Raw genomic sequence first — 16,234 nt, forward strand, 5'->3', positions numbered from 1 at the left:
TTATTTTGTGCTCTGACCCACCCCAAGCATTTAGATTGCTCTTGCTGTGACGAAACCAGTGTTTCAAGCCACATTTGAACTCAAGGTCACCAACGCTGTATTTGGGAAACACTGTTCATGGGGATGTGACTAATTTCTTCTGACATTCTGTGCTTTGTGGAGTTACAAGCTTATTGTTGCACACAATATAATGTTGAGCTAAAAGCTATCTGAGGTAAGGCAGTTTATGAAAACGATAGGATTACAACAAACCAAAGTGTATCTGATGTTGTGTTATTGTCATGAACTGTGAAAGCACCTGTATGCCATTTAGTAACTCTTGTAGCAAAATACATACTACTTTAAAAATGTATTTCATTTTGATATTTCTTTATGATAGAGCACAGACTTCGTGTGTGCGTGTGTGTGCGCGCATGTGACTTGTAGTTGCCTAATCCCAGAAAGATCACCGTGTCCTCAACGTGATCTCCAGGTCTGGTATTCCACTATTATCTAACCTCCCTGCTTCCCAGAAACCACTGGCCTCTCCTCAGAGACACTATAGAGTGAGTACCATGGGTTTTCCTGCACACACACACACACACACATAAGGAAATGCACAAGCAAAAACACACTGCTCCTCTTCCAACAAAGTTTCCAGCTTGGCAGAGAGACTAATTCCTTCCCTCCTCACACCAGGAGCCCAGATACAAATAGAGACTCAGTCTGTAGTGTCTCAGTCAGTCAGTTAGGACTTTAATCAGGATAATTCAGAGGAGCTGCTCCAACTCTGAAGACTATAGTTTTGGGACATGTAATAAAGAGAACATTTCATTGTAGTAGTTCAACTACAGTAAGCTGTCCTAGCATTGATTGACAGTGTTCTATCTAGACTGTAACTCCGTCTAGAGGAGGTGTCTGCTGAAGAACTTAGCGAAGTGAAAGGGACGTTCATCCTGAGAGCTACATTTATGTGGATGTACTTTTTCTGTGATTGCAACTTCAGGAAGGTATTTTAAACTCTTAGGTCTTTTTGACACTTTCTGTTGATTCAGTCTACGACTCGAGGTGATCTTTGCCTGTCCCTGTTCAGGCATGACGGATCAGGAGAGGAGTGAGGAGAAGAGTGAGTGTGTATCCCTGTCTCCGATGAGGGAGGCTGTCCCTGCCCCACCTGAGTGTGAGAGGGTGTGTGTGTTTGGGACAGGGGACCTGGGGCTCTCTCTGGGCCTGCGTCTGCTGCAGGCGGGGTACAGGGTGGTGTTCGGCAGCCGACGGCCCCGCAGCAGCCTCCTACTCCATGGAGCACAGGTACATGATAAAATAGATCTGATGATGTGTTTTTACTGTGTTGTAAATGTATTTCAATATATTTCTTTATGTTTGAAGGACTACATGTGAATATACTGTATGTGTGTTTATGTGTGTATCAATATGTTGATAATATATATGCAGGTCCTGGGCCATGCTGCAGCTGCCCAGTCAGCCCTTCTGATCTTCATCGCTGTCCAGAGAGAACACTATGACTTCCTGGTACCACTGGCCAATCAGCTAAAGGGGAAGGTAGCATATATGTTTTATGACTTCTGCTATATGTATGAATATCTGTTTTGTCGGCATGTAACTGTATATTTGGCTAACATAATGTATGTCCCAGCGTATTTAGCCAATATATTCCGTGTCCCAGCGCATTTAGCCAATATAATCTTTGTCCCAGTGTATTTATCCAATAGAATGTATATTCCAGTGTATTTGGCCAATAGATTGTATGAATCAGTGTATTTGATGCCATGTTGAATTGCAGGTGTTGGTGGATGTCAGTAACAACTTGAGGAAGAATCAGTACCCAGAGGCCAACGCAGAATACCTGCAAAGGTGAGAGCTATATAGTACATTTGGAATGTTTTTATATGTTGATGTGTATGTTGATGTAATGTAAATGTGGTTATATGTACATGAACAGTCTGGTCCCTGGAGCTGAGGTGGTTAAAGGCTTCAACACCCTGTCTGCCTGGAGCCTGCAGAATGGACCTATAGATGCCAACAGACAGGTACACACACTGAGGTTCAAGCCATGCCCATGAAAACAATTGGCTACTAGATTCAAGTCTACATACTCTACACTACATGACCAAAGGTTTGTGGACACCTGCTCATCGAAGATCTCATTCTAAAATGATGGGCATTAATATGGAGTTGGTCCCCCCTTTGCTGCTGTAACAGCCTCCACTCCTCTGGGCAGGCTTTCCACTAGATGTTGAAACATTGCTGCGGGGACTTACTTCCATCAGCCACAAGAGCATTAGTGAGGTCGAGCACTGATGTTGGGCGATTAGGCCTGGCTTGCAGTCGGCGTTCCAAATTATCCCAAAGGTGTTCCATGGGGTTGAGGTTAGGGCTCTGTGCAGGCCAGTCAAGTTCTTCCACGCCGATCTCGACAAACCATTTCTGTATGGACCTCATTTTGTGCACAGGGGCATTGTCATGCTGAAACAGGAAAGGACCTTCCCCAAACTGTTGCCATAATGTTGGAAGCACATAATCGTCTAGAATGTCATTGTATGCTGCAGTGTTAGCCCGAACCATGAAAAACATCCCCAGACCATTATTCCTCGTCCACCAAACTTTTCAGTTGGTCACTATACATTGGGGCAGGTAGCATACTCCTGGCATCCGCCAAAGCCACATTTGTCCGTCGGACAGCCAGAAGGTAAAACGTGATTCATCACTCCAGAGAACGTGTTTCCACTGCTCTAGAGTCCAATGGCGGCGAGATTTACATCACTCCAGCCAACGCTTTGGCATTGCTTATGGTGATATTAGGCTTGTGTGCGGCTGCTCGACCATGGAAACCCATTTCATGAAGCTCCTGATGAACAGCTCTTGTGCTGACGTTGCTTCAAGAGGCAGTTTGGAACTCGGTTATGAGTGTTGCAACCGAGGACAGATGGTTTTTACGCGTTAAACGCTTCAGCAGTCAGTGGTCCCATTTTGTGAGCTTGTGTGGCCTACCACTTCGTGGCTGAGCCGTTGTTGCTCCTAGATGTTTCCACTTCACAATAACAGTACTTAAAGTTGACTGGGGCAGCTCTGGCTGGTCAGAAATGTGACGAACTGACTTGTTGGAAAGGTGACATGCTATGACGGTGTCATGTTGACAGTCACTGAGCTCTTCAGTAAGGTCATTCTACTGCTACTGTTTGTCTTTGGAGATTGCATGGCTGTGTGCTCGTTTTTATAGACCTGTCAGTAACGGGTGTGGTTGAAATGCCCATAAATACAGTGTAGACATTGTTAATATTGTAAATGACTATTGTAGCTGGAAACGGCAGCTTTTTTGGGGAATATCTACATAGGCGTACAGAGGCCCATTATCAGCAACCATCACTCCTGTGTTCCAATGAAACGTTGTGTTAGCTAATCCAAGTTTATCATTTTAAAAGGCTAATTGATCATTAGAAAACCCTTTTGCAATTATGTTAGCACAGCTGAAAACTGTTGTGCTGATTAAAGAAGCATTGAAACTGGCCTTCTTTAGACTAGTTGAGTATCTGGAGCATCAGCATTTGTGGGTTCGATTATAGGCTCAAAATGGCCAGTCTATTCTTGTTCTGAGAAATGAAGGCTATTCCATATGAGAAATTGCCAAGAAACTGAAGATCTCGTACAACGCGGTGTACTACTCCCTTAACAGAACAGTGCAAACTGGCTCTAATCAGAATAGAAAGAGGAGTGGGAGGCCCCAGTGCACAACTGAGCCAGAGGACAAGTACATTAGAGTGTCTAGTTTGAGAAACAGACGCCTCACAAGTCCTCAACTGGCAGCTTCATTAAATAGTACCCGCAAAACACCAGTCTCAAAATCAACAGTGAAGAAGTGACTCCGGGATGCTGGCCTTCTAGGCAGAGTTCCTCTGTCCAGTGTCTGTGTTCTTTTGCCCATCTTAATCTTTTCTTTTTATTGGCCTGTCTGAGCGATGGCTTTTTGTTTGCAACTCTGCCTAGAAGGCCAGCATTCCGGAGTCACCTCTTCACTGTTGACGGTGAGACTGTATACATTTTTAAACATTTCTAAAAACATAATTCCACTTTGACATTATGAGGTATTGTGTGTAGGCCAGTGACACAGAATTTCAATTTAATCGATGACAAATGCAGGTTGTAACACAACAAAATGGGGAGAAAGTCAAGGGGTGTGAATACTTTTTGAAGGCACTGTCCATTTTGACTGTCAGTATATTGATTTTACTTTCTCCTCTGTGTTAATTAAGAACATCTTCATTCTGGAGCTAGAAACCTGTATTGTGCATCCTCTGTAAAGAGAAGCATATAGAAGCATGCACACACACACACACACACATGGGGGGACACACACACACCAGACCTGGGAACTTTTATTTTATTTTGTATTTTATTTGAAAATACCAACTTTTCAAATACTTTGGGTAGTTGAATATATAGTTTTCAAAGGCAATACTTTTCTTTAATATTCAAATTCAGCTCTTAGAAAACCAAATAATATTTGAGTTATTTGAAAATAAACAAAAAAATGATATTTGTTGGCTGCCAAATATAAATTACAACAGTTAGTTGAATTTGTCCAAATACCATCAGGTCAAAAATTTATTGGGACCCTTGAGCAAAGAAATTAGCAAAAAAGACTTGAAAATAAGTTATATTCAATGCACATTTTCTGGGGAAATTATATTATTTTATACTAATACAATTGCTCAGAGAAAGTAATAATATTTTTTTTATTGGCACCCTTGTTTTCAATACTCTAGCACCTTCCCCTTGTGAGGATAATGAAAATGAGCCTTTTTCTCACATGTTTTATGAGTTGGAGAACACATTTGGAGTAATTATTTTTGTCCAATTAACCATATCTTTGTGGATTTTTATTTGTGTTTGGGGTTATTGTCTTACTGGAAGATCCACTTGATGGCAAGTTCCGACATCCTGGCAGAGGCAACCAGGTTTTTTGTTAAAATGTCAAGGTACTGGGTAAAGTTAATTATGCAGTTGACCTTAGGACAAAGGGCCCCAGGACGAATGGAAGCAAAATAGCCCCATAACATCAAAGATCCACCATATTTAACAGTAAGTATGGGGTGGCAGGTAGCCTAGTAGTTAAGAGCATTAGGCCAGCAACAGAGAGGTTGCTGGTTTGAATCCCCAAGCCGTCTAGGTGAAAAATCTGTTGATGTTCCCTTGAGCAAGGCACTTAACCCCAATTGCTCCTGTAAGTCACTCTGGATAAGAGTGTCTGCTAAATGACTAAAATATAAATGTAACTACTTTTCTGCATATGCTTCTGTTTTCAATGCCAAATCCACAACTGGCATGCTTGACCAAGGAGCTCTATTGTCATGTCATGTCATTTGACAAAAGCACCTTGTACTTGTCTTAATCCAAGTACCAATGGTGTTTATCAAACTCCAGGCATTTGCATTTTTCTATCATTTCAGAAAAGGCTCAGTGTTGTTATCCTCGCAAAGTGAGCTATTGAATGGTATTGAAAACAGGGGTGTCAATAATTTTGACCCCTACCCTTTTGAGATTTTTTTTATTACTTGTTAAACAAAATATCTTTCTCTCAGGAATTGTATTAGTACAAAATATTACAATTTCCCCAATTTTTTGGAGCATACAATATAGCTCAGTATTTGAATGATTGACTATGTATTGTATATTGTAAATAATTTCAGGACCCCACTGTATGTGCATAAATATATGTCAGGTGTATATCTGCGGAGACAGTGTGGAGGCCAAGCAGGTGGTGATGGCGGTAGCCACCAAGCTGGGACTCAGTGCCCTGGACCAGGGATCTCTCTCAGTGGCCCGGGAGCTGGAGGACTTCCCCCTGCAGCTGTTCCCCCAGTGGAGGCTCCCCCTGCGCATCGCCATCGGCCTCAGCGCTGCCTTCTTCTTCTACCTGCTAATCAGAGACATCATGTATGCATACGTCACCCAGGGTGAAGACATCTCCTTCAGAATCATGGTCTCACTGGCCAACCAGGTACTGGCCCACAGTCCCTCTGAGTGTTTGTGTTCTGTTTGTTTCTATGTGTGTTGTCAGCTGTTCAAGGTGTGTTCGTGTTCTCTCCAGGTGTGTCCCATCGTGTCTCTGATCATGCTGTCTCTCTGTTACCTGCCTGGTGTCCTGGCTTCCTTCTTGCAGCTTTACAGAGGCACCAAGTACAGGTCAGATCTCTGTGTGTATGTGTGTGTTTGCATGCATGTATGTTCACACGATGTTGCATATGTATTTATGTTGATTATAAGTGTATATGTATGTTTAACATCAGGCGCTTCCCTAATTGGCTGGATAGCTGGATGCTGTGCAGGAAACAGCTGGGTCTACTGTCGCTGGGGTTCGCCTTTCTGCACGTGCTCTATACACTGATCTTACCCATACGGTCAGTGGAGCACACACTCAAATGCACAAGCACGCACACACACACACACACACACACACGTATCTTCCTTTAGTTTTTAGTGAAGAAAGTATTGATTTTGTTCTCAGGTACTATCTGATGTTCTGGGTCACTGAACATACTGTCTCTCTGGTAAGAACACCTAACTAGCTGTAAGGCCAAATTAAACACTTTCAAAACAGTGAACATTGAATAGACAAAATTGTGTACAGATGTAAGATCTTAATTTAACCACTCTGTTGTCGCTGAAAATGTTCCTGCGCTGGTTACATTAATTAAATAGATTGTCCTGAACTTTTGTATACTTTTTAGCCAGTAGTTCTGAAAGTAGCACTCAGTCAAAAGTGGTCATATATGTGCACCACGGTTTGGCTCTCCTCTCACTCTCTCTGCTCTGGGCACTGAGCCGTTGGGCCCGCCATGCAACCTCATTGGATAATGCTGGGCAGGCCTCTTGCTAGCTGTCACTCAAATGTGAGGGGCTAAAGCTCTTTGGCTAGAACTCCAATTGCTAGGAGGCTGGCCCATATGGGGAAATGTAGGGAAAATGGCATGGCACAGCTCCAAGAAAACAGTCGCTTTCATACTAAGTATTTCATGGCTAATTGAGGTAAGAAAGTAATTTTGCTCATTGATTATGAATATATGAACTACACATTGAGACATCCAGCCCAAAGCAGGAGGTTTAAAAAATACTTTCTTAGTCACCAAAGTTCCGGAGCATGTCTTAACAGCGTTGCACTTTTCATGTAGCCTAATTTTGGTCCGCTAATAGCCTAACCACCAATCAAGTAACATTACATTAGTGGAAAAGTGTGAACAGACAAAACATTCAAATCCTGTTGCTGCAGGATTATTTTGCTGTGACACAATACTGGTCATATTAAGATCATACATCTGTACATTGGACACACACCTATATAGCAGGATTCAAGCACTGGTTTTGATTATACTGGATTACGCCTCTCTCTTGCTCTCACGCTCCCTCATTCTCTCACTCTTTCTCTTCTCTCACTCTCTTTCTCTCTCTCTCTCTCTCTCTCTCTCTCTCTCTTTCTCTCTCTCTCAGATCAGAGAGAACAGGACCACAACGTTTGATACCACAACGGCCTGGCGTGGTGACTCCTACTTGTCCCTGGGAATTCTGGGATTTGGCCTGTACGTCCTATTGGGAATCACATCTCTTCCCTCCATCAGTAACGTTCTTAGCTGGAGGGAGTTCAGCTTCATACAGGTGGGATCAGCAGGACCTGTCACACTGAATGCTTAGGCCAGACTCACTTGCTAGGCACAAATTTTCTGCCCATTTTTACTAGCTATGCGGGGAAAAAAATCGATACAGTTACGTAACGCAATATTATTTTGGACGATGTTATATTCATACTTTGACTCCAAGTATCAATTTGGATTTTTCATCTTTTAGCTTGTTCTCATCTTCTTTTTAAATAGTGAGTCAATGTTTTCAGCACTTTTGTTTCCATGACTGATAAAACATTTTCTCATGCTCGCTCTCATCTCTCTGCAGCAGACATATAGTGAACAATATGTTTGGAACATCAAATCAAAGTATCGAATCATGATACACATAGAATCGTGAGAATTGCAATACATATCGCATCGCACCTAAGTATCGTGATAATATCGTATTGTGAGGTCCCTGGCAATTACCTGCCCTAATTTGTACACTTATCTCCTTCAGTGTTTCCAATATTGACGTATTCATGCGGGGTGCAGAGCCAACATCCAGGCCATAATGCAACTGTACTCTAGGAAAGTAATCTGATTTTCAGCAGACAAGCCAGAGGTTATGCGCTGGGGATAATAAACTGTGTTTCCATCACTACAGGGAACACACACACTCATTCATAAATGCAACTGGGTCAGTAGAAACTCTGGCTCATTCTCTAATTGATTCATTCCCCACAAATTGGTGCAGTGATTTAAACGTTAAGTTATTCATCAGATATAATATAGGAAGAATATATTAGAACAGGCCAGGAGAATTCACCTAGAGATGTATGTGCAGGGGCGTCATCCACCCCCAAAATTTGAGGGGGCAAAATTACAGTGTCTGAGGATGGCTTGGTGATGGTCCGGACTGGTGGCCTGAAGTTGGAGAATTTGGCATTTTTCAAACATCTGAAACATATGTTTCCTGTAATCTAGAACCATAATCATTATACTTAATTTAGTTTATTTCTCTGTGTATCTAAGCATACCTCTTGAGCGGTCTGACTGGTGATCCTTTTTTTAAATACACAAAATGTTTCTCTCCATCTCTGCGCAATTTTCCTAAATAATTAGCTAGTTTGATGGGCAATTAATTTGAATAGCAATAGAGAAACTAGACAAATTCAAACAAAGTTAATTTTCTCATAGGATGGCAAAAGGGCAGGTGCTCAAGCTCCCTTAGACCTCTATCTGTGCATGTGCCTGGCGTGTGTGTGTGGTTCATGTGTTTGTGTGTTCTTTTCTCCCCCACCAGTCCAAGTTGGGTCACCTGACTCTGCTGTTGTGTACGGCTCACACCTACCTGTATGGCTGGAACCGATTCCTGAGTTCCTCCATCTACAAGTGGTACACCCCACCAGGCTACATGCTGTGTCTGGTGCTTCCCTCTGTGGTGCTGCTGCTCAAGCTGCTGCTCATCACCCCCTGTGTGGACCGAACCATCACCCGCATACGCCAGGGATGGGAGAGGGGGGCAGATCAGAGGAACCCTAAAGACAGCCAACCACTGATACCTTAGAGGACACACACACAAAATAACACCCTCAGTGTGATAGCCTTGTCTTTGAGGCATGAACTCATTTTTGTTCTGGCTATTTCACCCTCAGAGGTTGGCTACCATTCAATCGTTTGCCATGTTTCCGGGATCAAAAACTAATATAATCTAATTGATATGCAGTTGTATTTCTTTTTGTATTACACTCTAAAAATTGTTGCATTTTAATGGATATTTTTTCAACCGCACGAAGACACTAGTTCTCTTATGTAAATAGAATGGTGTAAGCTCTTTCGCTCTCATATTCTCTTACTGTATATCCTCTCTTTGACTGACTGTATAGTTATCCCCAGATGAAACAGATCCTCTCTTTGACTGACTGTATAGTTATCCCCAGATGAAACAGATCCTCTCTTTGACTGACTGTATAGTTATCCCCAGATGAAACAGGTTTGAGACGTATCCAAGTTTTTGAATTTATATTTTGTGTCTGTCTGCTACTTCTCCAGGGGCAAATCAAACACAAATACTCAGTGTGATGCTCTCTAGGGCAGAGTGTTGTCAATTCCTCCAGAAAACAGACTGCGTCGAGTTCATCACCGTGCACTTTCACCACCCTGTGAAGTTCGTCATAACTTATTTAATCTGTAGACAAACTGCATGCTTTCCCATGTGTGGGAGGAGCACACACACACACACACACACTGTCATTGTGTGACTCCATGTTTACTTCGACATAATAAACATATCAATATTTGCGCATAAAGGCGTTTCTACCGTCATTTCTTGCATAATTTGAGACTCAAAAAAAGATCCCACCTTGTCTAGCGTGTTGTCATATTTGGAAGGTTTAATTACAAATGTGCTGTTGTCATCAGGCCTGTCATGACATTTTTTTCCTGACAGTTCACGCGCATAAAAAGGTTGGATGGAAACCTGGTTCATGAGGAAACTAAAACTGCACAGGTGAATAATGCAGGCTATTTAAAATGGATCATACTGTTTAAATGTACCTTTTAATTTGTTATTGCTCAAAAAAAGTTTCCATATTGTAAATGTTCTGTCGATTTGTTTGTTTCCTTCTGTTGTCTTAGCCTCATCTCCCTTTTGTTGTATGTACTTCGTATGCTCTTTTTATGAATGTGTTTTGTTAGTATTAAGGTGAGACCCCGGTGCAGACACAGGAGACAGATGGTTGGAGTCTTACAATGTCTAATAATCCAAGGGGGTAGGCAAGAGTGGCAGACAGGCTCGTGGTCAAGGCAGGTAGAATAGTCAGGCAGGCGGGTACAGAGTCCAGAAACAGGCAAGGGTCAAAACCAGGAGGACTAGAAAAAGGAGAACTGGAAATACAAACTGGTTGACTTGACTAAACATACAAGACAAACTGGCACAGAGAGACAAGAAACACAGGGATAAATACACTGCGGAAAATAAGCAACACCTGGAGGGGGGGGATGGAGACAATCACAGGAACAGGTGAAACAGATTAGGGCGTGACAGCACCCCCCAGGGACGCCCTCTGGCGTCCTACCTGAGTGCATACCTGGCTGACCGAGGTGTCGGCGGTGGAAATCGGCGATGAGGGCCAGGTCCAAGAGGTCTTTAGCCAGGACCCAGCACCTCTCCTCTGGCCCAAATTTAAGAGTGAGTGTGTATCCCTGTCGCCGATGAGCGAGGCTGTGCCTGCCCCACCTAAGTGTGAGAGGGTGTGTGTGTTTGGGACAGGGGACCTGGGGTGCTCTCTGGGCCTGCGTCTGCTGCAGGCGGGGTACAGGGTGGTGTTCGACAGCTGACGGCCCCACAGCAGCAGCCTCCTACTCCACGGAGCACAGGTACATGATAAAATAGATCTGATGATGTGTTTTTACTGTGTTGTAAATGTATTTCAATATATTTCTTTATGTTTGAAGGACTACATGTGAATATACTGTATGTGTGTTTATGTGTGTATCAATATGTTGATAATATATATGCAGGTCCTGGGCCATGCTGCAGCTGCTCAGTCAACCCTTCTGACCTTCATTGCTGTCCAGAGAGAACACTATGACTTCCTGGTACCACTGGCCAATCAGCTAAAGGGAAAGGTAGCATATATGTTTTATTACTTCTGCTATATGTATGAATGTCTGTTTTGTCAGGATGTAACTGTATAGCTGCCGAATATAATGTATGTCCCAGTGTATTTAGCCAATATATTCTATGTTCCAGTGTATTTGAAATCACATTTTTATTGGTCACATACATATAAGCAGATGTTATTGAGAGTGTAGAGAAATGCTTGTGTATTTAGCCAATATAATGTATATTCCAGTGTATTTGGCTCATATGAATCAGTGTATTTGATGCCCTATTGATTTGCAGGTGTTGGTGGACCTCAGTAACAACCTGAGGAAGAATTATTACCCAGAGGCCAATGAAGAGTACCCGCAAATGTGAGAGCTATATGTTTGTTTTTTATGTTTTTATATGTTGATTTGTATATTGATGTAATGTAAATTTGGTTATATGTACATGAACAGTCTGGTCCCTGGAGCTGAGGTGGTTAAAATGCTTCAACACCTTGTCTGCCTGGAGCCTGCAAAATGGACCTATAGATGCCAACAGACAGGTACACGCATCAAGGTTCAAGCCATGACCATGAAAACAATTGGCTACTAGATTCAAGTCTATATATTGTACACTACATGACCAAAGGTTTGTGGACACCTGCTCATCGAACATCTCATTCTAAAATTATGGGCATTAATATGGAGTTGGTACCCCCTTTGCTGCTGTAACAGCCCCCAGTTCTGGGCAGGCTTTCCACTACGATGGAACATTGTTGCGGGGACTTGCTTCCATTCAGCCACAAGAGCATTAGCGAGGTCGGGCACTGATGTTGGCCAATTAGGTCTGGCTCGCTGTCAGTGTTCCAACTCCCCCCAAAGGTGTTCAATGGGGTTCAGATCAGGGCTCTGTGCAGGCCAGTCAAGGTCTTCCACACTGATATTGACAAACCATTTCTGTATGGAGCTTGCTTTGTGCAAAGGGGCATTGTCATGCTGAAACAGGAAAAGGCCACAAAGTTGGAATGTCAAGATTCCAGCGTTAAGATTTCCCTTCACTGGAACAAAGGTGCCTATCCCGAACCGTGAAAAACAGTGATGTAAGGCTGGTGTGCGGCTGCTTGGCCATGGAAACCCATTTTATAAAGCTTCCGACGAACAGTTCTTGTGCTGATGTTGCTTGCAGAAGCAGTTTGGTGCTTCCAGAGGCAGTTTGAAACTCTGTGAGTGTTGCAACTGAGGATAGATGATTTTTACGCACTACGCACTTCAGCATTCAGCCGTCCCGTTCTGTAAGCTTGTGTGGCCTACCACGTCACGGCTGTGCCATTGTTACTCCTAGACATTTCCATTTCACAATAACAGCGCTTACAGTTGACCGGGGCAGCTCTAGCTGGGCAGAAATTTGATGAACTGACTTCTTGGAAAGAGCTGAAGTCACTGAGCTCTTCAGTAAGGCCATTCTACCATCAATGTTTGTCTAAGGAGATTGCGTGACTGTGTGCTGATTTTATACGCCTGTCAGCAACGGGTGTGGCTGAAATAGCCAAATCCACTAATTCGAAGGGGTGTCCACATACTTTTATATAAATAGTTTATATACACTGCCTTCAGAAAGTATTCAAAACCCATTCCTTTTTCTCTATTTTGTTGAGTTACAGCCTGAATTTAAAATTGATTACATTTGTTTTCTCTCACTGGCCTACACACAATACCCCATAATGTCAAAGATCTACACTGTATCGGCAGGATAGAACAGCAGCATCTGGTAAGACAAGGGGTGACGGTCTATGTATATTTGTAAACAACAGCTGGTGCATCTAAGGATCATCTAAGGAAGTCTCGAGGTTTTGCTCGCCTGAGGTAGAGTATCTCATGATAAGCTGTAGACCACACTATCTACCTAGAGTGTTTTCATCTGTATTTTTCGTAGCTGTCTATTTACCACTACAGACCGATGCTGGCACTAAGACAACACTCAATGAGCTGTTTACCGCCATAAGCAAATAGGAAACGCTCATCCAGAGGCGGCGCTCCTAGTGACCGGGGACGCCCTCCATTATGAAAATCTGACTATAATTCTATCCTTCTGATTCTTGCTTACAATAAATAATTAAAGCAGGAAGCACCAGTGACTCGGTCAATAAAAACTACACTTTGCACAACCAAATGCTGTTTTAAGAGCCATCCACATTGCAATAAGAGTATTCTTCCATTTACTTAGCTATGTTACCTGCACTCAACTGCAATTCCCAGTTTCTCTCCTTTTTGATTTCTACTTCTCTGGTGAGGGTGCTGTTCAGGTAAGGGTGACGTCTGTACAAAAACAAGGTATTTTAACAGGCTGACCACACCACTCGCGTTGCGTGCGCGAGCGTTGCAAAAATAAATGTAGAAATCTATGTTATTCAATTATTGCACCCACACACCGAGCGTCTTGTGGTGGCTAATTTCTGCATTACCAAATGAGGAGAGTTAAACTTCACACACCAGTCAGTTATACTTAAACTACATCTTTAATAATTAAGAGCTTTGTATTAGCAATGACTTTCAATGATGCGCAATCTCTAATGAACCATTGAAAAGTGACAACACAAAAGTTCCTGCTTACAATAAATAATTACAGCAGGAAGCACCAGTGACTCGGTCAATAAAAAAGTGGTCAGATGAAGCAGATTGTAAGCTACAGGACTGTTTTGCTAACACAGACAGGAATATGTTCCGGGATTCTTCCGATGGCATTGAGGAGTACACCACATCAATCACTGGCTTCATCAATAAGTGCATTGATGACATCATCCCCATAGTGACTGTACGTACATACCCCAACCAGAAGCCATGGATTACAGGTAACATACGCACTGAGCTAATGGGTAGAGCTGCCGCTTTCTAGGAGAGGACTCTAACCTGGAAGCTTATAAAAAAATCCCACTATGCCCTCCGACGAACCATCAAAAAGGCAAAGCGTCAATACAGGAGTAAGATCGAATCGTACTACACTGCTCGTCGGATGTGGCAGGGCTTGAAAACTATTACAGTCTACAAAGGGAAACACAGCTGAGTGCTTCCCATTGACACGAGCCTACCAGACGAGCTAAATTACTTTTATGCTCGCTTCGAGGCAAGTAACACTGAAATATGCATGAAAGCATCAGCTGTTCCGGACGACTGTGTGATCACGCTCTCTGCAGCCGATGTGAGTAAGACCTTTAAACAGGTCAACATTCACAAGGCCTCAGTGCCAGACGGATTACTAGGACGTGTACTCTAAGCATGCGCTGACCAACTGGCAAGTGTCTTCACTGACATTTTCAACTTCTCCCTGACTGAGTCTGTAATACCAACATGTTTCAAGCAGACCACCATAGTCCCTGTGCCCAAGAACACTAAGGTAACCTGCCTAAATGACTACCGACCCATAGCACTCATGTCTGTAGCCATGAAGTGCTTTGAAAGGCTGGTCATGGCTCACATCAACACCATTATCCCAGAAACCCTAGACCCAATGAAATTTGCATTCCGCCCAATATGATCACTTCAAGAAAGAACAGCTGTGCAACCTGAGGCAAGGAACAGAGCGCAAGTTGTTTTTGTTGCTACTTTCTCAAATCATCAATAGCTTATGTTGCACCATGCAGCCCATATATGTTTTGATTTCTAAGACATTCTAAGGTTTGTATCATTCACAACTAAAGTTGCCAAGTAACTCTAAATCTATCATATAGGACCTGTTTAAAAGTATAATTTTACGCTCAACATAGCCACTTCATATGGGCACTCACTCTGTAGGCTAATGGGGAAAATATCCTTTCTATTTTATTCAGCTAAATGTAATTATATTCTTTCTATAAAATCTGATAAAATAAAATAATTGGACTTATAAGCATATATTGTCAGCTAAATGAACAAGCCTACAGCCTATGGCATGGAGCATAGCCAGATAACATATGTCTACAGTAGGCCAAAAAATATTCTGTTCTTCTGAAATACATTTTCTTCATATCATAATCAATGTTCCCTCAAACTGAGCAAATTTCAGGTCTGCTGAGCGCAAACTTAAACGTTGTGAACATTCTATGCAACTTCCAGGGCCGGTTTACTGTGAACACTGAGGCTGTACCTGCTTTAAGTTTCAGTTTTAACAGTGGTCATGTAGTCTACTGTGGCTATTTGGTCATAATGTAGGCCTACCAGAGTGGTCCTCCATCAAAAACAATGTAGAAAATGCATCCCATAACATTTTAACAAGGAAATAGCTGTTCTACCATTCAGCCTACAGTATAAGCCAATGTGTGGTGTTCAATGTAGACCTAGATTCCATTAGACTTTTGAAAAAAAACATGCAGGGCTTGACATTAACCTCTTTATCCACTTGACCTTCAGACAAGAAGGTGACTGAAAATGCTGTTGTGTTGTTTGATGCAAGAAACAGCTTTACAAAATAAAATTGTAAAGCCACCCCAATCATGGACACTCTTTCTGACAGTTTCTGTTGCTTTGCGTGATGTATTGTTGTCTCTACCTTCTTGCCTTTTGTGCTGTTGTCTGTGCCCAATAATGTTTGTACCCTGTTTTGTGCTGCTACCATGTTGTGCTGCTGCCATGTTGTGTTGCTACCATGCTGTGTTGTAATGTGTTGCTGCCCTGCTATTTTGTTGACTTAGGTCTCTCTTTATGTAGTGTTGTGTTGTCTCTCTTGTCGTGATGTGTGTTTTGTCCTATATTTTTATTTAATTTATTTTTAATCCCAGCCCCCATCCCCGCAGGAGGCCTTTTGCCTTTTGGTAGGCCGTCATTGTAAATAAGAATTTCTTCTTAACTGACTTGCCTAGTTAAATAAAGGTTCAATAAAATAATAAAATAAAAATCTGAATCCATGCTCCAAGACTGTTTTGATCACGTGGACTGGAATGTGTTCCGGGGTGCCTCTGGGGATAACATCAATGAATATGCCGACTCATTAACCGGATTCATAAAAAATGCATAGATGATTTGATACCGATAGTGTCTTTCAAAACTTACCTGAATCAAAAACCGTGGATTGA

General features: G+C 42.4%; 1 protein-coding gene and 1 pseudogene across 2 annotated transcripts; both read left to right on the top strand.

The window, feature by feature from the left end:
- The first annotated feature begins 661 nt into the window (after window positions 1-661).
- Window positions 662-10,116, top strand: LOC106579991 (metalloreductase STEAP4). 2 transcript variants are annotated; one of them, XM_045702313.1, is made up of 11 exons: window positions 663-989; window positions 1,073-1,290; window positions 1,435-1,542; window positions 1,784-1,854; window positions 1,943-2,030; window positions 5,720-5,998; window positions 6,089-6,183; window positions 6,288-6,398; window positions 6,506-6,548; window positions 7,486-7,650; window positions 8,902-10,115. In XM_045702313.1, the coding sequence occupies exons 2-11, from the start codon at window positions 1,075-1,077 to the stop codon at window positions 9,163-9,165; spliced, it is 1,440 nt and encodes a 479-aa protein (XP_045558269.1). In that variant the 5' UTR covers window positions 663-989; window positions 1,073-1,074; the 3' UTR covers window positions 9,166-10,115. The 2 variants fall into 2 exon arrangements, with proteins under 2 accessions (XP_045558272.1, XP_045558269.1); XM_045702316.1 differs by having other exon boundaries at window positions 662-1,290; window positions 8,902-10,116.
- Window positions 10,117-10,611: 495 nt separating this feature from the next.
- LOC106579639 (metalloreductase STEAP4-like) lies at window positions 10,612-11,779 on the top strand (annotated as a pseudogene).
- The last annotated feature ends 4,455 nt before the right edge of the window (window positions 11,780-16,234 follow it).

Source organism: Salmo salar, chromosome ssa02 (genome assembly GCF_905237065.1).
Source record: "Salmo salar chromosome ssa02, Ssal_v3.1, whole genome shotgun sequence".
Taxonomy (NCBI): domain Eukaryota; kingdom Metazoa; phylum Chordata; class Actinopteri; order Salmoniformes; family Salmonidae; genus Salmo; species Salmo salar.

What these genes read in the sequence shown, in the direction of transcription:
- LOC106579991 (XM_045702316.1), top strand. Translation starts at nt 1,075, where the DNA reads ATGACGGATCAGGAGAGGAGTGAGGAGAAGAGTGAGTGTGTATCCCTG. An exon ending in CCAATCAGCTAAAGGGGAAG is followed by an intron (nt 1,543 to 1,783) that starts GTAGCATATATG and finishes GTTGAATTGCAG; the next exon opens with GTGTTGGTGGATGTCAGTAA. An exon ending in CTGAACATACTGTCTCTCTG is followed by an intron (nt 6,549 to 7,485) that starts GTAAGAACACCT and finishes TCTCTCTCTCAG; the next exon opens with ATCAGAGAGAACAGGACCAC.